A 22,647-nucleotide genomic window follows, 5' to 3' on the forward strand; every position below is an offset into this window, starting at 1 on the left:
CACAGATCAACGGTTTTCATTGACAACACGTAAGAATACGGAAAATTTGTTATACAGGTGAAAAGTGTTGTCTAGACGATTAGAAATATTAAATGTAACTTTACTATAAAATGTGGCGAGAAATTGAAAATATTGAAAAGCGTAAATTTTGTATACGCCCATGAACTTAATATAAATAAAACATTTGAGATCCTTCGAGAATGTGTTCTTTTGCGGCGTTTAGTTCGAAAACAAGAACGCGATTTCGGTTAATACAGAATTATTGCATTGAAAAAAAGAAAATTTAAAGCTTACTTACGGGACGACATGTGATCTTAAAATCAATAGATTTTTTTTTATAATTTGTAAAAATGACGTCTATATCCTGCTTTCATAAAAACATATAATAATAAAGAGTAAGGGTCACCGAACGTTTTTTTAAGCTACAGGATATGCCGGCAAAACACCATAGAATTAAAAAAAATGCGAGAAGACAGCTTTGGTAACATGCTTTTAGGTAAAAAAAAAAAGAAAAATTATGCGGACACTGAACTTGTTTTCTTGCTACAAATTCAAATCGTAAATTCACAACACTTTCTATTGTAAAATTACTTTATCTGAGTTATCTGCCCATTTTTGGCAAAATTAAAAAAAAATAATGGATCTATAGTGTTGTGTTTTTTGTAAAGAAAATACAGCCGTGAATATGATAAAACACATATCTTGCTATATCAATATAAACATTATTACACATGAATTACAAATTTCTATCAAAATTTGCACATTTCATTAACGATCTCGACCAATTGCTATCTACTACTTCAAAATCAAACATGGACGAAGACACCTATGCACACTGAAATGCCGAACGTGCGAGGGTTTAAAGGCCATTCAAGGTCGTTAAACACTTCCATCATCATCAACCATAACACATTGCCTTTTAAAAAGTTGTGTAAATATAAAGCATTTGTCGCGTATGCACTGGATGAAATATAACTAAGGATTGCATTTGAGGATTTTATCTTACATATTATTAATAAACAAAAAGTCAAACGATAAAACAAAACCCCTCAAAACACCAAACAAAGAAATAGAAATATAAAAACCCAGTTAATTTCAAACGACAAAAAAAAAACAGAAATAATACTTTTCTCTTTTTTCATTGTTCTGGAATTGTCAATTGATTTCTAGAAGTCATTTCTTGAACATTACACTAAGGATACGTAAACTTGTTGCCAGCTATCGCCCGTAGTCCAAACTGACGTGGATGTTAGCTGCTATAGGTTACTGAAAAGGTAAATTAATAGTAAGAAAAATAAGAAGAAGACTACTTTTTTTAATAGAATTTTATCTTTAAAATTTATGTCTAAAATAAATATTTACTCATGTTAAAAAAGTCCTTTTTATTTGTGTTTTAATTTTAACACTAAATGCCAATCCACCAATTAAAAGAGCATTAGTGTGTACCCGACTACTCAATTACATATTTACTTTAAATGGATATTGGAATAAATAGCAAATAAAACTTATTGATAAGGATTATTGCGTAACATACGAGCAAACAGATTTTTTTATAAGTTCTTTATAATATCAATACTTTGTACCCTAACAAAGTCGCCGTGTTATACACATTTTGTATGTATTATGTTTAGAAAACTAAATCAAAAGGCTTTTTAACTTTCAGACCTCGTAATGTTATATTACCTCAATAGGTCTTAAATTATCGCTATTTTTGACAAATACTTGCCAAATAAAAGTATTGAAAACTTATGAAAAAATACTACTCAAACATTTATCTGTAAAGTAAAACATATTATTGTTTTCATCAAGTCTACACGCCGTTTTAGTTAAAAGTTAATTTCCCATCAATACGCCTTGACCAACCGGGAAAGGGGGTAGGGGAGGTGTCTATGTAATTGACTTGATAAAAAACTAACAAATATTATAAGTAAATTTTCAAGATTAGATTTATTAATTAACTGGATTACGTTAAAAAAAACCACCAAGAAATAATAATAAGAATATTGATATAAGGAGGGATACAGAAAAACACAACATTAGCGTATATACACATACTAATATCTGAAAATTCAATTAGATTAGAGATAACTTATGAGTAGATAATGACAGAGAACTTAAGGTATTTTTTTTTTTAGTTATAAGTGATTTTGCTGTCAAACCATTATTGAAATACTTAGTGGCTTAAAGCTGCTGTTATGAACTTTGTTGGATAGTTGTATCATTGACAATCTTGCCACATGTCTTTTTTCATATATCATATTTTCAAATATTGACTCATATGGAATGTATTTTACATCAAAGACTTCTCTACTTAAGGTTTACTCTCATACTATTACTTACTGTTGAATTATGTTTATGAATACTTACACATTAATTTAAACCATATTTACTACAACTACTATAAAATTAATATGTAGGGGAATCTCTTAGCCTCGAATAAAAAGCCGGACATAAAAAAAACCACACACACACACATACAGAAAGCAAAGGAACAGTTGCTTTTATTGTTGTTGTTTGTACTAGTCTCAAATTCAAAATAAGGCATAAACAACTCTAATTTCACTGCAAGGTTAGACGGTTATACCAGGTGATACCAGTTTTAGCGGAAATATTTGCAAAAATAATTTGGATAGACTTTGTTAGATGTACTACCACAAAATCGGGCCTGGTAAAAAAAGAAGATCATGGACAGTAGTACATCTGCACTTATCCGAGTTATGGATTTTAATTGTCTCTTTGGTATCTCCTCCCTTTCTTTTTATAGTCATTTACAGTTGAAATATCCATGAATGTATCCAATTACTATGTATCACTGATTCTACATGTTCAACAACAGAACGTAGCTTTGATCTATTTAATTTGTAATAAAACCAAACCTATATTAATAATCTGTAGTTATGGAACGTGTTCTATATGTGGTCTTTTGATTAATAAGTCATTATCGCTAAAAGCTAGGTAAATCAATAGTTTACATCATCGTTAGACGCATCTTGTGGACGCACCATCATGATCATATATTGATTTGTGTGTTGCAGAGTACATATGATATAGTGTCGGTACCCGCTAAAGAAAAGAACGATAACTCGTATTTGCTTGAGGCGAAGACATAAAACTGGTTTCGGAGCGGGGATGGATTTTGTTAATATTCCATATTTCAAGTATAGAATTATCAATTGTAAACATTGCTGAGAGACATGATAATCCTTGAGAATATTAGAGATTACTGCAAGCCCCCAAATGAGACAAAAATCTGCTGTCTTCGTTTTTACCTACTGAAATTTAATTGGAAAATACCATGAAAACATATTGTTTTATGAATGACAGGGTTATCTTTCTTAGAACGAATATCGTTAAAATTCTCCAAAGATCAAATGAATGTTTTTTGACGTTTTAACGCCATTTTCGGCACTATTGGGCTGGCAAATAATTTGTGAAAGCCAGTTTACATCGAGAGATTGAGTAGTAGAGCAGGAAAAAAACCACCGACATTTGGCATAAAAGTTTAGTAATTCCGAATAGTCAAGTAATGTTGTTGTTGTCCCTGCCACGTGCCGGATTTAATAACCCAAAACCTCAGAATGCTCAGTGCCGACTGGCTAGTGGTACAGAAGTTTAAACCACTCAAAGCACCAATATAAGAATATTACCTTTTTTTAAAACCTGAGTAAGCACTTTTACTTTTATTTACTCTTTCACGTCTTTTTATAAAATTTAGGAGACGTACTCCTGCGTCGATATAACTGCTCTGAAAGTACATATGATTTTTGAAAAGTCCTCATAAGAGACAAAAGCCTGATTAGAAATCTTTCAAACTTTTATGGTAGAAAATGTCAGAACACAGCAGCTTCTTTCCTTTTATTTTAATATTTGTACATATTCTAGAAAGAAATTGCTAGTTTTTAAATGTTTTGATATTATAATAAAGAAATAACTGACACTATACGTAATGTGTTTATACTTTCTTTACGCACCTTGAACTCCACATAAAACTTAAAGATATATAACTTCCGCGGTGATGTAATAATTTTGACGGACTTCAGCATGATGCATACTTGTTGAGTGCGAAGACCTGATCACTAAGGCATGTAGGGAGTAGCTATCTATTCTTCTAGCAGTGATGCATTATGGTTTATGTCATCAAAGAAAGCTGATAGTTATTTAATCTTATATTTTTGTTATGGTAAATTTCATACGGTGACCAGCATCTTTTGACGTATCAGTCATATGGACTTCATTTTTTTGGTGTTGGCTGGATAGATATCTCATTTTCTATCATAATGCATATTCGGAAGAGTATATCTGTAGCTTCACAACTGTTCTTTAGCATTTTTTTTTTATAATAGATGTTGACAAGTTTTCCTTTGTCAATTTTATTTGAGCAGCATATGGTTACACCAGAGACATATATAATTCTGGTAACACAGACACCTAGTAATTTATATGGACAACCCTGACATTATCTAGAGTACATGCACAAAGTGGACAGTAAGTGCTCCGAATCTCAACAAGAAGAAGCGAAACAATTAAAGAAAATAGATACACTATAAACAGAAACCAAAAACAGTTTGATCATCATAGCTTTCATCGTGTTTGTTTGGTTAAAAATATCATTGTCTTTCAATTGTCAAGTAATTGAATTAATGCACATTTTTGTTCGAAGGTTTACGAAGTATATATTTGTTGTACTGTTCTCTCCATATATTCAGGTAGTTATACATCTTAGTCATTATATTGTCAAGTAAAGAACTAACAATTGTGTTCGAAAGTTTACCAAAATGGACAAATAAATATCAACAAGATGAAGAAAAACAACAAAAATAATAGCTAAACACTTGCGTCAACTATTAAATGAGCACTTTTTTACAATATAAACAGAAACCCAAAATCGTTCGAACATATTGCTTCCCACGTTTTTGGGAAGTTATACATACTGTCAGTTATGATTGGAAACCAGTTTTAACAGACTCTCAACAAGAAGATGCAAACTATTTACTGAAAATGGCTAATCAAATGCGTCATATCATTAAATCAACAGTTATGTTATTAAAAATAAACTTACATATTAAGTTGGTCATATACATTGCTCTCCACGTCTATAGGTAGTTATGCATACTAGTATTGTATATTTGTTTAGGCCTGGTCTTTTCTAATGAAGGTAATTATTTGGACTAGACAAATCCTTAAATATAAAAGTACTTATATATAAAAATTGTCTTCTTTATTCCGTATAGAAAACAGTACTTTTTAGTATTACATGGTTTAAGATAAACCGATAATAATAATAAGTTCATTTTAATTGAACTAAACAAGGTTCAATAATAAGGACCAGCTAGGCCACATTGGTATAAATAAGGAAGGGAAATATTGTAGATTTTAAAGAAAATCTTGCAAAACGAACAAACAAATATTAATCTTTCTTTTTTGAAACATTTGAATCCATATACTTGTACTTGTACTAACACCTTGTTTGGTTGTTGATTATCAAAAATGTCATAGCAAGAGACATACATTTCGGGGTTCAAAAAGTCAATTTACTATTACATAAATTTCCACCAAAAATGTGCTTTGTTTGTTTAAACGAAATCTCCTTTAGATTATATATTTGATTTTGATGAAATAAGCAATTGAGATGTAGCAAACATGGGATTTTGTATCATTATTTGTTTTTATGTTTAGTTTAAATAAATAAGGGGACTTGAATTTTGCATATTTCGAATCTCATTCCTGGTATAAAATGTCAAAGGATTAAAAATTTTGCATCTACCAAGCAAAACGAGAAATACTAGTAAGTGGGTGAAATGTATATATTTTAAAATGCTGATGTCTTTTTTTATAACTATAACTCGAACCTTGGATTATCTGATTGTGCAATGGCGGTCTGAACCATCAGCACCAAATGAACGAGTGGTGTTGATTTAAAAATGTCTTTCCCTCCTAGTTTATTTCAACATATATACGTAGTATCACATCGTATCCATATTCAATATCAAAGGATAAACGTTATAATTGCTGTTCTTCATCTTGTCAAATTCGGAAAAGTCTTCAACAGTGTACTTATTATTTATACCTCACGATATAGATGACCTAACTTTTGTTGCCAGATAGCTGACATAGGTGTAATTATTCGGCGGCGGCGTTAGCTAACTTCTAAAAGCGATACACCAATGTAAAATACATTTCAATAGAGCGTGATTTAGACGTTTTCTAATTATTCTTTATCAAATCACAGGGACTTCGTATATAGAGTGTTACCTTTATATGTTGATACAGACAATTAATTTATAGATTAACATGCTTGATTTTATCATTTCTTCTACGTGAAGTTGGAAATATTTTATTCATTATTCATGACGAGATCAAATTAACAATAAATCCAACATGTTGAATGACGGACAGAAAATTTTGAAAAGAGGGTTAGACGTTGCTGCGTATGTATATATCCTGTTGAAAATCAAATCAATATATTTATATACCTCTATAAAACCTTGGAATAGGTCAAAAGCATATGATATTTATAATATAAAAAAAGAAGATGTGGTATCATTGCCAATGAGATAACTCTCCACAAGAGTTTTTTTTATTTTTATTTTTTTAGTTGTTTTAGATGTTTGAGAGGAAAATATTTCGTTAAGTTTTGTCATTTGTTCTCGAACAAATTATCCACAAACAAAATCTTTTTACTAGTATACTATATAATTTCGACTCTATCAGCACCAAAATCTTCAAAGAAAAAAAAAAGAAAAAAGTAAAAGAAGGTAACAACATCATCATATGACATACGATAACAGCTGACAATGTTCCTAATTAAGTTTAAAAGCTAAAACATATGTATAAAACGATTGTGTCATTCATATTTAATGTCAGCACAAAATTGTGTATAGGAAAAAAAAACCCCATATTGACCTTTAATATATACTTGAAAAAGGAAGCATTGTAAACATTTGTTCAACGTTATTTCCCCCCCCCCCCCCCCCCCTAAACAATACACTAACACCACTAACACACATGTTTCGCATGCTGATATTACTTTCAGTTTTCATTAATTCAATGCTTTTCAACTTATTGTTGAAATTATATTTTCTTACTATTTTGATCCGAGCGCCCTTGACGAATCTCATTTAGTCGAGACACGCGTATTGTGTACCAAATTACAAGTCATGAAGCTTTGGTACTTTGTTAAAAACACTGGGTAGATGCGACTACCCGTGACTGTTTCGTCCACGATGGCATCAATCGCCCATAAGTTATAGTACTCCTGGTTAAACATTAAATATTTTTGATAAGGCTATTTTTTTCTTATTTAATGTTTATAGAATTTTAATTCATTCGAAACACTAAGGTTTATATACTGCGAGTCATATATAGTCTTAGTATTGTTTGACATAATTACTTTCGAATTTTGGTTTTAATTGCCTTTATATCTTAGTCTGTTTTGATTCTAGCAAAACTGACGATTATTATTGTATTCATTGGCAAATAGTTTGTCTAGTGTACGACATCATAAGCCGGGTCCTGTCGAAGAGTGTGTTTTTTTCTGAGCAAAGTGTGTTTTCTGAAATTTCTTTATTCAATATTTTACTCTATTTTTTCCCAATGAACCTAGCTAGTATTATTAAATATCATGTTAAAAAAATTAATTCTAAACTTGTTTATGAATCATTCTAGAATAACATTTTAATATAATGAATGCAAGTAAGCAAATGCTTTTAATGACCATCACCATGTATGTAGATTTAAACTATTAACGAAATCAATCTTCCAAATCTAAAATTTAAGGGAAATCTCTCTGATTTCATTACATGTTACTGACGTCACTCACATTGCTCAACAATATGATTATTGTAAAGTTCAAAATATAAGAATAATCTATTAATATATGGAGAATCCATATTATACTTAACCAATAATCGATAAAATTAAATGATATGAACGGGGTCACCAATGTAAACAGTCTGTAAATAGACGGAGATATTTAAGTATCTCCCACATGGTCAGTCGGATGGAAAAGGGGAATTTATGGTTTATTTTGAATTTTTAATCCTCAGCCTATATAAATGCCAATCTTGCAATGGCATACTACAAACTAACAATTTAGACTGAACAAACTTACCATGGAAGACACATCTTGTGATATACCATTAATGGTGGGTTTACGGGTAAATCGTGTAACAAAGTGCTTAATATATTAATGCAACATATAATTTCAAATTGGAAATGGTAAAAAAGTATACCTTTTGGATTTTAAGTTTTGCTAAGGCTATACTAGCTATATGATTGTTGATGCTTTATATCAATGAGTTTGGATACGTCTAGGAGCATAACTGTTAATTATTCTAAAAGCAACTTTAGTTCAGGGTGAAATAGGCATTTTATATAATGGCTTACATCTGAACCATTTGTGTCACTAAAACTAATGAATGATGTAACATTTGTTTTAAAAAACATTCACAGTTTTGCATATAATTTATCGTTTTTAAGCATTTCTTTGAAGATACAACTACTTCTTTTATTAGACGAAGAACTTGAATAAATGCGCTATAAACTCCTTTTTGTACGAAGAACTTCCATCAAAGCGCTATAATTTGCTGTAGTTTTTTAATCTGCGCGTAAATCGCTCGCCACATTCTTTTCGTTTACAACCAATACGCATTTACCTTTTAGGTGTTACAGGAGAAAATAAACACGACAACTGCAGTATTGACAAAGAATTTACAAAAAAACACATCCCTGTGGAGTACATGCGCATTTTTGTTGATCGGTGTACCTATATGCTTTTTCCAGATAACAAGCAGAAATAAAGACCAGAAATGTTCGAAAAGATTAGTCAATTTTAGAATTGTAAGTAGTGTTTATTTAATTGAACAAAATCAAACTTTAGCTTTAATGTATCATATGTGCGTTTAAATGTTATCATTACGTTTTACTTTCATTCAAGACTTTATGCAACTATTTTTACCTCTTTCCTGACGGGTTTTCAATGTGATCTATCCAAAATCTTTAAAATGCAACCAAATGGTATGCAAAAATCAATCTTGAAATGCGCTTGAAAAGGAAAGAAGCGAATAAATATCGTAGCTTTAAGAAAGATTGAAACAGATTAAAGTGTTATAAAAAAAAGATAAAAACAGATTCTCATATACTTTAGTAACATATTTTCATTCCGTTTTCAGATTATCACAGGACTGATCGCTCTTCTAACAACATGTTACATGCTGAAGAACATCCAGGGACTGATTGGAGAAAATTATTCCGTAATTGGAACCTTAATACAAGTTATTGTTGCATTCGAAATGGTAAGTAGATATAGTAAAATGAAGATGTGGCAAATGAGATAAGTACCTATAGGCCAATTTAGTGTCAAATATAGAGTAAATATTAAAAATAAAATGATTTGCAAATACAACTAATCAGAATTTGTATTAGATTTTAATTCAGAAAGATACATAATTTTTAATCAATTTGAAATTTATGATAAAACGATGTGGATGAATATGTGAATGCAAAATTAAATTATATTTTCAGAAATACACCACACAAGGAGCTATGAATGGTGTTTTGTTGACATTGTATATTTTATTGGTTCTGACAATATTGGCACAACGATACCTTCATCGTTCCACAGAGAGAGGACAGCAATCTGTTTTAGAGGCGGTAAGCCGAGAACTGTTTAAATATTTTTCTTCAAAGGCGATTGCTATACTAATATTCTTGAATTCCCTTTTCTCTTCATTCTTGAAAAAAATCACTTGAAACTTAAAAGATGATAAATTATACCTAATTATTTTTAAATTCAAATAACCATACAAAAGAGAGGCGAAACATACTTGTGGAAATCATAAGTTGAAAAAAAACCAAAACATGACAACGTCAAAGCTAAAAATGAACGTTTTCCATTAGTCTAGTGATGTATTTCATGTTTTCATTGTAGGAATCAACATCAGAGAACAGAGCGTCTTTATTTTCTAAGCTTACGTTTGGATATTGTACAAAGTAAGTGTATTAAAATTGAATTTACTTGTTTTTACTTAAAAATACTCACAATATCTCAGATTTATTTTCAAATTAACAGTTGCATATAAAAAGCCTTTTATAGGTCTTTTGATTATTTGTGTCCTTTTCCTATACCCCATTCCTTCGTTTATTCATGAACACTTTTTCAGAAAATTCTGAATTTCTCCATGCTATGAAATATACGTGACGCTAAGGAGGGCACCACTTTTGGCTCAAATGAGCAAATCATACAAATCGTGTCAAGGTGCGTAATTTTGCTTACGTGTGAGCTAGAATCGAAGATCTGACTACCGGTATATGTTATCACCTTGCATACTCATGTAGTTGTTCTTCCACAGGAGCTTAGTTATAATTAAACAAAATTTACTTACAGACTTGTCATGAAAGGATACAGACAAAAATTGGAGAAAAAAGATTTATTTCCATTGAACGAAGATGATACATCAGCTTGTGTCGTGCCACGATTTGAGAAATACTGGAACCAGGAAGTTGATGATTTAAAAAGGTACGCCGTAGTTTCTCCTATCTGTGACAGTGTGACAACCTTTGTGAAATTTCCAGTTAAAAAAATGAGCATTTTTCGCATCAACTCTTGAACTATAAATTTGTATCATGCGATAAGATGATAAAGTTTTTGATAGGCAGTTTTGTAATTCCTTTTGTGATCTCGAATCTGAAACAATTTCCTGATTTGGCTGCTAAAACTAAAAATATTTCCATACTCAGAATTTCAAATTGGATTACTCATGATATTTGATTTTCAATTAAATAATTTGCATCCTTAAATTTTCAGATTTTCAACAACACAAAAGACGACCAAAGGCAACGAAAAATTTAAACAACAGCCACAACTGGTTAAATGTTTATTAAAGGCATTTGGACCATATGTTCTAGGAGCAGCTATGCTGAATTTACTATCAAGTATTTTTGGATTGCTCACTCCTTTTGTTCTTAGGTATGTATAAAAAGTATTGAAAACACTAATAACAATTTAGCGTCATATTCAAGTTTTCACTGAATGAAAAGAACATAATTCTTTGTGATAGATAATTCTATGCATCGGAAGGGGTTTTTGGTATTTACTTTCTCCAGAAACTAATCATTTGAAAGTCAAGGATGATGAGAACCTAAATATGTGAAAAAATGAAACTTGTAAACTTTTGAGTAAATGTAAATAATGTTTTCGCATTCGATACAGTAAAGCAAAATGTGTAGTCTTTTTCTTGCATCTTTCAGATTATTAATTCAGTTTACTGAAGACCATACCAGTGCAATATGGAAAGGATATATGTACGCTTTAGTGATGTTTGGGCTCACCATTGGTAAAACTTTTTTTGAAACTCAACAAGGACAAAGAAATATGAACGGCGATAGGCGTATGTGGATAGCAATTTCATCAGTCATATACAAAAAGGTAAACTTACATTTCACATTTACAAAATGGGGTGGGGTGGGGTGGGGGTGCTACAAATATTCGAAAAAATAATTGTAATTGTAAGAGATATCTATTGGATAGGTTGTAAGGGAAAGAAATTATTTCTTGGATGTTATAGAAATTACCAAAATATTCTTACATACATTTTCTTTTTCAGACCCTAAGATTGTCCAACTCAGCAAAGAAGTCTTCAACATCAGGAGAAATAGTCAATCTGCTGTCTGTAGATGCTGGTAGAATATCTTCTGTATTCCATAATATAAATCACCTCTGGACTATACCGTTTATGTTCTGTGCCACATTGTTCTTACTTTGGCAGACACTTGGAGTCTCTGCTTTCATTGGACTTGGAATCGTCATTGTTCTCATTCCTTTCAACTCATATTTGGTTAAGAAAGGAAAAGATTTACATGTAAGTGAAATATTTCTGAACGTTCTTTAATTCTTAATCAACATTGTCATATTTTCTCGTGATATAAATTCCAGTTACATATATTTTCAAAGTCAAATATTTCTGAACATTCTTTTATTCTTTATCAACATTGAAATGTTTTCTAGTGATATAAACTCCAGTTAAATAAACGTTCTAATAAGTGTAAGGATATTCAGAAAAAAAACACAAATATTTATACAATTATAATATTTGAATGATTAAATTGATAGAAAATTCAATCAAATCTTTTTCAGTTAGAGGTTATGGATTTGAAAGACAATAGAGTTAAAATGATGAATGAAGTTTTGAATGGCATAAAGGTAAGCTTTTCTTTTCGGCATTCCATATACTTAAGTTATACAAAGTTGAAACACGACACTAGATGTACATAATATATAATATACTAGTATAGAAATATATGATGTTTCATATCATAAACTAATTAAATGGTTTTTGAATAAAGCTTGAATAGCTTTTATTTTCCCACTTTTTTATTTTCTAATTTATTTTGAACCTATTAAACTGATCATAGATATTTATCGAATGTCTACATATATGATATTCATTGCGTTTGAAATGGTCATATCTTTTCTTCTTAAGGTATTGAAACTGTATGCCTGGGAAGATTCGTTTGAGAAACAAATATCAACCATCCGTGACAAAGAAATGGGTGTCATCAGAAATCAAGCACTTGTTGGTACATGTATGCATTTGGCATGGTGCTTGACGCCATTTTTGGTAAGCTTTAAAGTCAAGTTCAAAAATTTGTAAAAGCATCAAAATAAAATCTCGAAAGATAAAGTTCACGAGTTCTCAATCTGAGTTTCGAAAGTAATCTTCTTCAAAACAAAATATAACATCAGATGATCTTTTAACTATTGTATTTTTTATTTTTGTTAGGTTTCATTGGGGACATTTGCCATGTATGTTTTGATCGACCCTGAAAATGTGCTGACTGCTGAAAAAGCTTTTGTGGCGATGTCTTTATTTGGAATGCTTAGCTGGAACTTGAATGTACTTCCTCATATTGTGAATCACTATGTACAGGTAAAAACAATATATCAATGCATGTGGCATATGAAAGTGTCGAAAATGAATAAATAAGATTACAAATCCAACAGATTGACTTACTTTGAAAGTCTTATTTTGAAAATGTTATTGTACAACAAACCAAACTAAAGAGTTTGTTACTTTACTTTAGATAAACATACTGCGAATCTGCTGTTAGAGTAACACATAAAAATGGCATTTCGTAATTTATTTTGACGTAGTGTATTTCAGTTTGAATGATACATAAAATCCAATGAACTGGAATGTTTAAAATCATGATGTTAATGTGATATTATGAGTATTCAAAATTACAAATTCGTCAAAGAACTCTAAGTTCTAAAGTTTACAATGCTGAAAACCCAACTAATAAGGTATCGGAGAATCCCAGAAAATGTATTGAGTATTTAACATAGAACGTTATCAATTTTAGGCCAATGTTGCATTGAAAAGAATCCAAGCATTTTTGAACAAGGAAGAACTGAATGAAGAAGCCGTGACTAGAAACCCAGACAAAAGTAAGATTATTTAGACGTGTAATAAAACTTACCTGAAATATAGATAAAAGTATGAAAGTATCGCATATAATGTTCACAATTTATGCTTTTTTTACCTTTACAATTGTGAATTTTATCTATAAACATGGAATTTTCCATTTTGTCAATGCAGATGTATTTTGTTCGTGAATTTAATTCTCTTAACTTATAAATACATAATATTTGAATATATTAAACAAAATACTTATTCAATGAAATGCTATATCATCCCTTGTAGAATACGCAGTCACAGTTGACAATGGTACTTTTGCATGGAATAAAGAAGATGATTTTAGCTTGAAGGAGTAAGTAGCAAATAATAAAATATGTTTGCATATATATGAAGGTAACACTACTGCGCTGCTAAATAATTTGCATGATTGTCATAATTTCTTTATTGACCAAAGGGATGCATATGTAGTATATGTATGCATTTATTCCTAAAACATCAACCCTCTTAGAGCTTTTGTTTTAATTCAAGCATCTTGGAACTTGATAAAACGTATAACCCTTTTTAACAGCTTGTCAAGACAAAGATTAAGAAAAATGTAATCACTTACGTAAAGAGACTCGTCTCTCTTTATAAATAGTTCACCATAGTCGTTATACTTAGTCAGAATCAAGTTTGTTCCTACATTATAATAACCTGGTGTTTTAATTTTCAGTATCAATGTCCACATACCAGAAGGATCATTTGTTGCCATCGTTGGATCTGTTGGTTCAGGAAAGTCGTCCATGCTGTCTGCTATTTTAGGAGAAATGGAGTCAATGTCTGGAAAAGTCAATCTGAAGGTTTGTAATACATTAATTTCTATTTCATGATCCGTCATCTTAAAAAAATATCTGTTAAAATGATTCCATAATGACTTATTCTTTTTGAAAGATGATTCGTGGAAGAAAACTTTGGTGTTTCTAACTTTTTTATTTTCATAATAGGGAACAGTGGCCTACGTTTCTCAACAAGCCTGGATAAGGAATGCAACACTGCAGAATAACATTTTGTTTGGAAAGGGCATGCATAAAAGTGAATACAACGATATCATCAATGCCACGGCTCTTCGTACTGATTTGGATATGTTATCTGGTGGGGATCAGACAGAAATAGGTGAAAAGGTTCGTATACATTCCTTCATACTTTTATTGTTGATATATTTGATAGAACTAGAAACTATAAAGAATATTCAATGAAACCCGTGCAGGTTTTCAACTAAAATGTTGAAAAACATATAAATTGCTATATCAGTAAAAGACAAAACACTTAAATAAAATGTGATATATATTGAGTACAGAAATTAATCCAATTTCTATATATACATGTATATTATTGTGATCTTCAGGGCATTAATCTTAGTGGTGGTCAAAAACAGAGAGTAAGTTTAGCCCGGGCATTGTATCAGGATGCAGATATTTATCTACTTGATGACCCCCTTAGTGCTGTAGACGCTCATGTTGGCAAACATATATTTGATGAAGTACTTGACAAGAAAGGAAAACTAGGAAAGAAGGTATTTTGACATTTTATAAATTGCATACTTGTTGGAAGACTATCCTTATTTTGACAGTTAATTAATATTTATGTGAATTTTTGGAGAAGTTTAATGTTTGTTTGTTTTAAAGCTGTGAGCCTTTCCATTTAGTGTCCGAACACCTTTACCAGTCAATTAAAGTAAAATAATTATTAGAATCTAAGAGGTCTTTAGTGACTATCGAAAAGGTATAAACCCTATAATTTTAGAATGAAATGATCATTCAAATTATCTTACCACGCGATTTTTGAACGCAAACAAAAACTATTTTTAAGTAATGAATTTAATTTTATTGAGTGTTTTTGTTATGTTTTGCAGACAAGAATTTTGGTAACGAATGGAGTTAGTTTTTTGCCCAAAACAGACATGATCATAACAATGGTAGATGGTAAAATAGGAGAAGTTGGAACATTTACAGAATTAATTAACCATAAAGGAGCATTTGCAGAATTTCTTGACAATTATATGATTAACAAAGGGAATGATAAGGAAGAAACACTTTCAGAGAACGACGAGACTTCTAAATCATCTGAAACAAAAGATGAAAATTCCAACACTGTCAAAACAAGAAATGACATTAACGAAACAGACAATAAAACCGAGGATAAAATTATTGATGAAGAATCGAATGAATCAGGAAAGGTAATATAATTTTAATAAATACTTTTAAATTGATTAAAATGAATAACACACATACAATATTGGATGCATTAATAAATGATACATTCCAAAATGATGATTTAAATAATCTAGTTTATCAAGTTCTCACTTGCTGTAGTTTGTTTTAAAATTATCCTATTTTGTTTTGCATCTTCTCCTTCTTATTGTATCTACAATTTGACCTAAAACAGATTTGTTATTCTGTGCTGTTTTCAACCAGTTTTGTTGTTCTGTGTTGTTTCCTGTAGAACTTAAATTGAAATGTATTTTATTTTGATTTTGAAGTTGATACGTTTCGCTCGCTTTAATATCGTATATCAAATTTGAAATGAAGTTTTGCATGTTGTAACTTCAATATCTTTAATATAATTTAAGCATACATATATGTGTATAAATATGTTACAAATAACTTTACGACAGACTTTCTCCATCGTATAACCTGTGGTTTTACAGGGGTAACACCATATTAATAATCCAGTTCGTCTCAAATTTATCCCATCATTGTTATATCTGGAGCAACACGCATATTTTTTCTACTTTCAGCGGTGTTCAAACCCTACATTTGAGACATCGTTATTTGAATTATAGCTTTTATTAATCGAGTGCCTTTCCACGTCGACTCTATATTAATGGGTTGTAAAAAAGTACATGCATAGTTGCAAGTAGATGGCAAACCTTACAAATCAGCTGTTTCCCTTGACTGTCGTAAAGAATGATAGTTATGTTTTGATTTTTTACCTAATTTCAGGCTAAAGGTGCTGTGATGTCGTTCTACATGAGTGCCATTGGTATTCCACTTAGTGTGTTTATTATAATATTCAATATAATATTTGAAATACTACATCGGTCTTCTGATGTGTGGATAAGTCAGTGGACCAGTGACAATACAACTCATATTAATGGTACTGTTGATACAACACAGAGAAATATGCGTCTTAGTGTCTATGCTGGAATCGGAATGCTACAAGGTACAGTTTCATATTCGAAATAAATATTTTTTTCGATATATTAGTCTTCAACATTCCTCATTGGGGATAAATATTTGTGAAAATAACGCTTCTTTTTAACTAAATTTTATATTGGTTGTTAATTATTTGAAATTGTCTTTTACTTTTACGTAGATAAAATCTCTTTTCTTTCAGGTTTTGTTTTACTGCTTGTTGGATATAGTGTCAGTACTGCAAGAATGAATGCATCAAGGAAACTTCATAAAGACCTTCTGAGAAACATATTCCGTTCACCAATGACCTTTTTTGACACTACACCAGTAGGCAGAATAGTGAATCGCTTTTCCTACGATGTTGCCAGAATAGACAACGAGATCATCTACCAATTCAAAGACTGTATTATCAGTGCTGCTGTAGTCATCTGTAATGCCGTGATAATATGTTTTGGAACACCACAGTTTCTGTGCGTTCTGTTGCCAATAACCATCCTTTACTTTATTGTACAGGTAAGTTATCATTTATTACTGTTTTTAATCATAACAAATATTAATTTCAAAAACATTTTGGACTGAAAAAGTTTCAGGTTTTACTTTAAAAATTTGATTTTCATTTTAATTTTTACTTTAAATGTAATCAGGCGAACCCAATTCATATGTATTTTGTTTTATTTTGTAGAGATTTTATACAGTAACTTCTAAACAGCTTAGACATTTTGAGACGGCTGCAAGTTCTCCTATTTACTCCCAATTTGCTGAAACTATTTCTGGAACGTCAACCATCAGAGCCTACAACCAACAAGGAAGATTCATTGCTGAATCAGCTGACCGTATCGATGAACATAAAAAAGCCCAGAATTCCGCAAGAGTTGTCAGCCAGTAAGTGTATATTTATCTTTTTTTTAATTACTTACAGAAAAAATGCTCTCAATATAATAAAAAACCCTATCAAAACCATGAATGAAAAGTTAAACAGAGAATACAGTTAATAGATTTTATATATTATTGAATTCATGTGACCCCACGTGATAATAGAAAACATTTTTTGACATTTGTTTTTTTTGTTTTGTTTGATGAGGAACTATAGATAACGGTTTTGTTTTTAAATTTAAATGAATAAAGAATATACGTATTGTATTCCTATACGTAAATATTTCTTGCATTGATATTGATTTATTTTTATAGATGGCTATCAGTTCGACTTCAGTTTATGGGAGCTCTGATTTTATTGTTTGTGTGTATATTTGCTGTGCTTGGAAAAGCTACATTGTCTGCAGGAATAGTTGGACTTATAATAACATATGCTTTAGAAGTAGGTTGTACATAAGACAGATTCTTGTTGATCTTTTGAATAGTTTGTTAAATTCAATTTCTTTTCAAAAACTTCTTTTCTAATGGAATTAATTTTTGAAATATGATAGATTATTGTGAAAAAAGAAAGATTATTGTTAGAAAAGATAGAATATTGTTAAAAAAAGAAGTGAAAGAAATCAAAGGAACATTCAAAAGCGAGTGCATAAAGTAAATTTTCGTAATTTTAAAAATATATATGTATATTTTTGTTTCAGATAACCGGATGTTTGCAATGGGTTGTTAGAGTAATTTCTGATTTAGAAAGTAACACCGTTTCGATTGAAAAGATTCAGGAATATACAGAAAATCCAACCGAGGTATGCATTTTAACTTCTTTATGTATATATGTATCTTCTATCTATTTCAATAAATCAGGAATATTACAAAACACCACTTATTCTGGGTAAATTACGATGCACAAAATAAATAAGCTAGTATTCTCGAAGTCATTTTTAAGACAATTTTATTCAAAGCAGTTGGTGATCTGCACGAAACCTCTTCAAATTAAAGTTATCATTTGCAATGATTATAGGCTGCATGGGAAATCCCAGAGAAGGAACCTAGTTCAAACTGGCCAGAGATAGGATGCATAGAATTCCAAGATTATGGCGTAAGATACAGAGAAGGTCTAGACTTGGTGCTGAAGGGAATCACGTGTACAATACAACAAAATGAAAAGGTAATTTACCATATTTACTTTGACTTCACATTGTTTACGCTTGGTTAAATGTAATCTTGGGTACTCATCAATGAGACGGCATCACTATACTGTATAAAAATGAAAAGATATACATATATTCGTACAATTATCAGTCAAATTATTGCCTTTACTAATAAACAGGTGTTCATACATTACATGAATATCTAACAAGTAAAATAACAAATATCAATTTCTTAGGAAAAATTCAAAACGGAACGTCCCATATCAATAGCTGGTTGAGCTCATCAAACGAATGGGAAACAACTGTCACATTCCTGACTTAGATTTTACGAAATTTTTAATCCAATTTGTACCAGGAAACGTAACCAACAGCAACAATATAAGTATGTAAATGCGACCAATATTGCATGAATTGATATATATTTCTTTTTTTCCAGATTGGTATAGTAGGGAGAACTGGTGCCGGGAAGTCATCCTTAACCATGGCCTTGTTCAGAATCCTTGAGAAAGCTAAAGGGAAGATAATCATTGATGGAATTGATATATCAACTATTGGACTTCATGATTTGAGATCTAAAATAACGATCATACCACAGGTACATATTCAAAACTGTTTTGGTACAGATTGGTTCTATAAAAATAAAATTACGTTAGAGAAATGTTACGGCCAGAAATCGCCTTTAAATTGTAGCCAACAAAAGACACAAATCAATAGTAAAATTTAACAATATTTAATATACAAAAGTTTACAAAAGGTATTACACAAATATTACTGTTAACTTAACTGTCAAAATATGAGTCCAATCTGTGATCTTTATCTGTATCCGGAAATCTTTCGGAATCCAATTTAAATATTACGTTCACTACTAATGTCACAATCCAGTATGATGTTGTTTGTAGAATAAAAGTGTCAATCCAAATGCTGTGAATACTAATGTCTATCAATGTCTATGTCCAAGTTTTATTATTAATGAGAGTTTAACTTTAGTGTCTGTATATATAGTGTTGTCATGGAAAATTCTAGAACACTCTATAATGGAACATTGTGGAAAATCCTGGAAAGTTACAACGGAAGTTTCTGGAATAACGTAGAAGTTTAAATTACGCATCTTTTATAAGGATCATTCTAGAAAGTTCCAATCATTCTGTGATTGTACCAGTGATTCCTAAACTGCACAGTTATAAGATTATTTGGTAAACAACTATCAGGCCATACAACACAAATTAGGCCAACATAAATAAACATATTAATTACAATATCATAACAGAAATTTAAATTAAAGTTATGCGCTTAGAAAACTACTTAAACATGATTACACCTTTGAAATAAAACTGAGACCTGATATTAAATGTTTTAGTGTTTATAAACACACAAGCGTTTTAAAAACTCTAAATATGAATGTTTGAGCTATTTAATCCATCGTTTATAATCCTGGTACTTTTGATAACTATTATTCTTTTAAGCAACAATTTTTTTCATTTTTCTTTTAGGATCCTGTCCTGTTTTCTGGGACCATGAGAATGAATTTAGATCCGTTCGAAGAGTACAGTAACGAGGAGATATGGAAAGCTTTAGAACATGCTCATCTAAAGAAATTTGTTGATGGTTTGGAGGAAGGGTTAGAGCACAAGTGTTCTGAAGGAGGAGAAAATTTTAGGTAATGATTCAAACACGCGTTTGTTTGAAAGTCCTGTACCAAGACAGGAATATGTACTTGTTATCAAACAGTTAGTTTCTATGTGTGTTGTCGTTTGTTTTTGTTGAACTTCGGTGTTCCTGTTATTCCTTTGTTTTCCTCGTATAATTGATGTGTTTCTTTCGATTTTGGTTAGTAACCCGGGCATGTTTTCTCTCTATCGATGTATGACTTTTGAACATCGGTATACATTGTTGCTTTTATTTATCAAAGGATCTGAAATTTGAATTACAAATAGATCTTTATTAATATCATATTTAATAGGAAAACATGAACGCTGAAACAAAATATAAAATGAAAACATCTTTCTAATTCATGTTCATGTGTAAAAACACCTCAAACAACGTTAAAATCACAAAAACATATACACTGAATTCGAAAAGTATTGAATAACTTCAAATGTTTCCATACATTCTTAGTCGGACGACAACAATTATCAAATGATTATTCAATTTTAAAAAGGACTAATAAACATCTGCTTGTACGATCGTGATTCCTCCATGTTAATATTTGAAATCAGACATTATGAGTTATACCTCTTTGTCCTAAAATGTTTATATTTTATTGCTCATGTTGTTTATTTATAAATAATGTGTAAGAACATTAAACTAATGATGAAGTCGAATATTCTTTTTACAGTGTTGGACAAAGACAGCTCATGTGTCTTGCAAGAGCTCTGTTGAGGAAGACTAAAATATTGGTGCTAGACGAAGCTACTGCAGCTGTAGATTTAGAAACAGATGATTTAATACAGAATACTATTAGAACAGAGTTTTCAGATTGTACAATCCTCACAATAGCCCACAGACTTAACACAATCATGGACTACACAAGGTAATTATTGATAATTGCTGTCGCATATGATTATTAGTTTAAACATATTTTATTGTTCAAAATGACAAAAGGATCAGACACAAGTTTTACAACTTAGAAACGTCTTCTCCAATTATGATTATTAGATATTGTACGAATGATTATGATAGGTTTTTTTGAGTAGACCAGAAAAAGGACAACTGCATTTCTTAAATCGAATTGATTTAGCCTTTCTCGATTAACACACTGTGGCAAACATTTCATGCATTTTAAGGAAGAGAATATATAATTGATATGTTCTGCATTGAAGTTTTAGGTTGACCATGTTGAACGGATAATGAAAACTTATTTACAGAAATACTGCCTTGAAACAGGCCACTTAAGGTCTTTTAGACAGTTGCAGCAAGGATTCTATAACATACATTTTGCACGACATCTACCTTGTACAATACATCGGTTTAAACGTTCTGATTGGACGTTGATGTACGTACTTATATATCAAAATGGCATATAAATTAGAGCCTTTGCAGACTTTATGATTTGGGTTTTATTCATTTTGAAGGCCGTATAGTGTCCTTCAATTCTTCAATCCCCGTAATTAGGACTATGATGGTTAGTTGTCTCAATACAAGCATACCATTCTCGCTGTTTGTTTATGGAGGACCCGAATTAGCAGCTAAACTGATACTCATGCAAATTTAAAAGGGAGAAATTATTGAGTCTTACGTTCCAAGAAATATAACTTACTTAAAGGATGATATTTGTATTTTAATTACATTTAATAATTATTTCATATATTCATATTTTCTTTAGAATAATGGTTCTGGATGCTGGAAATATAAGTGAATTTGACACACCATCAAACTTGCTAGACAACTGTGAAAGTATGTTTTATGGTATGGCTAAAGATGCAGGATTAGTTAAAAGCAGTAAATAAAGATATTTATTGATTAAAACATATTGGTTGTCTACGCTTAAGAGAATAGTTCATTATGGCGGGAAGGAATATGAACAGATCATTTGATAAGAGGAACAAAGAACGGTCTGATTACTTATCTGTTTCCGACCAAGTTTATGTGAACGGTGTGGAGTGATAACAACAGTAAATGACTAAGGAAATCAGTGTGCTAATTTTTTGTCTTGCCATTGTTACAATGTTTTTTTTTCTTTTGTGGTGTAATTTCATTCCATCCTTCATTCCTATTCTATAAATCATTTCTTCTATATCATTTCAATCTGAATATGTCTTTTATATCTTTTTGATTTGAAAATTTGTTAGAATATATAAATCAACTGATCTCTAGTGCAACAAGCAAATCCTTTTAAAAAAATGTTCTATGTATAGTTTGTCTATTTGTTCGCAATATTTCTTACACTACCATATTTTTGATTTACATATGTTATGATTTCTCGCAATATTTCAAGCAGGCATTTTAAATGGTTGTAAACATTATAATTGTTATTTGGATGATTGAATCTATTTACATGAACATTTACATTTTAAATGATTTTGTTAAATAAAAATGTTAAAA

The 22,647-nt window shown here is 30.6% G+C and overlaps 1 protein-coding gene across 1 annotated transcript; it reads left to right on the forward strand.

Moving 5' to 3' along the window:
* Positions 1 to 8,037: 8,037 nt before the first annotated feature.
* Positions 8,038 to 22,490, forward strand: LOC134696237 (multidrug resistance-associated protein 1-like). The gene is made up of 28 exons (XM_063557921.1): positions 8,038 to 8,144; positions 8,662 to 8,838; positions 9,171 to 9,293; positions 9,523 to 9,651; positions 9,929 to 9,990; positions 10,385 to 10,516; positions 10,805 to 10,966; positions 11,248 to 11,425; positions 11,604 to 11,858; positions 12,134 to 12,199; positions 12,480 to 12,617; positions 12,780 to 12,926; positions 13,360 to 13,444; positions 13,701 to 13,767; positions 14,128 to 14,254; positions 14,399 to 14,575; positions 14,800 to 14,967; positions 15,307 to 15,630; positions 16,397 to 16,616; positions 16,791 to 17,101; positions 17,271 to 17,470; positions 17,777 to 17,903; positions 18,160 to 18,261; positions 18,477 to 18,623; positions 19,043 to 19,201; positions 20,097 to 20,263; positions 20,942 to 21,136; positions 21,929 to 22,490. The coding sequence occupies exons 1-28, from the start codon at positions 8,112 to 8,114 to the stop codon at positions 22,050 to 22,052; spliced, it is 4,302 nt and encodes a 1,433-aa protein (XP_063413991.1). The 5' UTR covers positions 8,038 to 8,111; the 3' UTR covers positions 22,053 to 22,490.
* Positions 22,491 to 22,647: the final 157 nt, after the last annotated feature.

Source organism: Mytilus trossulus, chromosome 14 (assembly GCF_036588685.1).
Source record: "Mytilus trossulus isolate FHL-02 chromosome 14, PNRI_Mtr1.1.1.hap1, whole genome shotgun sequence".
Taxonomy (NCBI): domain Eukaryota; kingdom Metazoa; phylum Mollusca; class Bivalvia; order Mytilida; family Mytilidae; genus Mytilus; species Mytilus trossulus.

Bases quoted from the DNA above. Each gene is read 5' to 3' on its own strand.
- LOC134696237 (XM_063557921.1), top strand. From the start codon at position 8,112: ATGGAAGACACATCTTGTGATATACCATTAATG. The intron at 9,294-9,522 runs GTAAGTAGATAT...TTATATTTTCAG, and splicing joins TTATTGTTGCATTCGAAATG to AAATACACCACACAAGGAGC. The intron at 14,576-14,799 runs GTTCGTATACAT...TGTGATCTTCAG, and splicing joins AGACAGAAATAGGTGAAAAG to GGCATTAATCTTAGTGGTGG.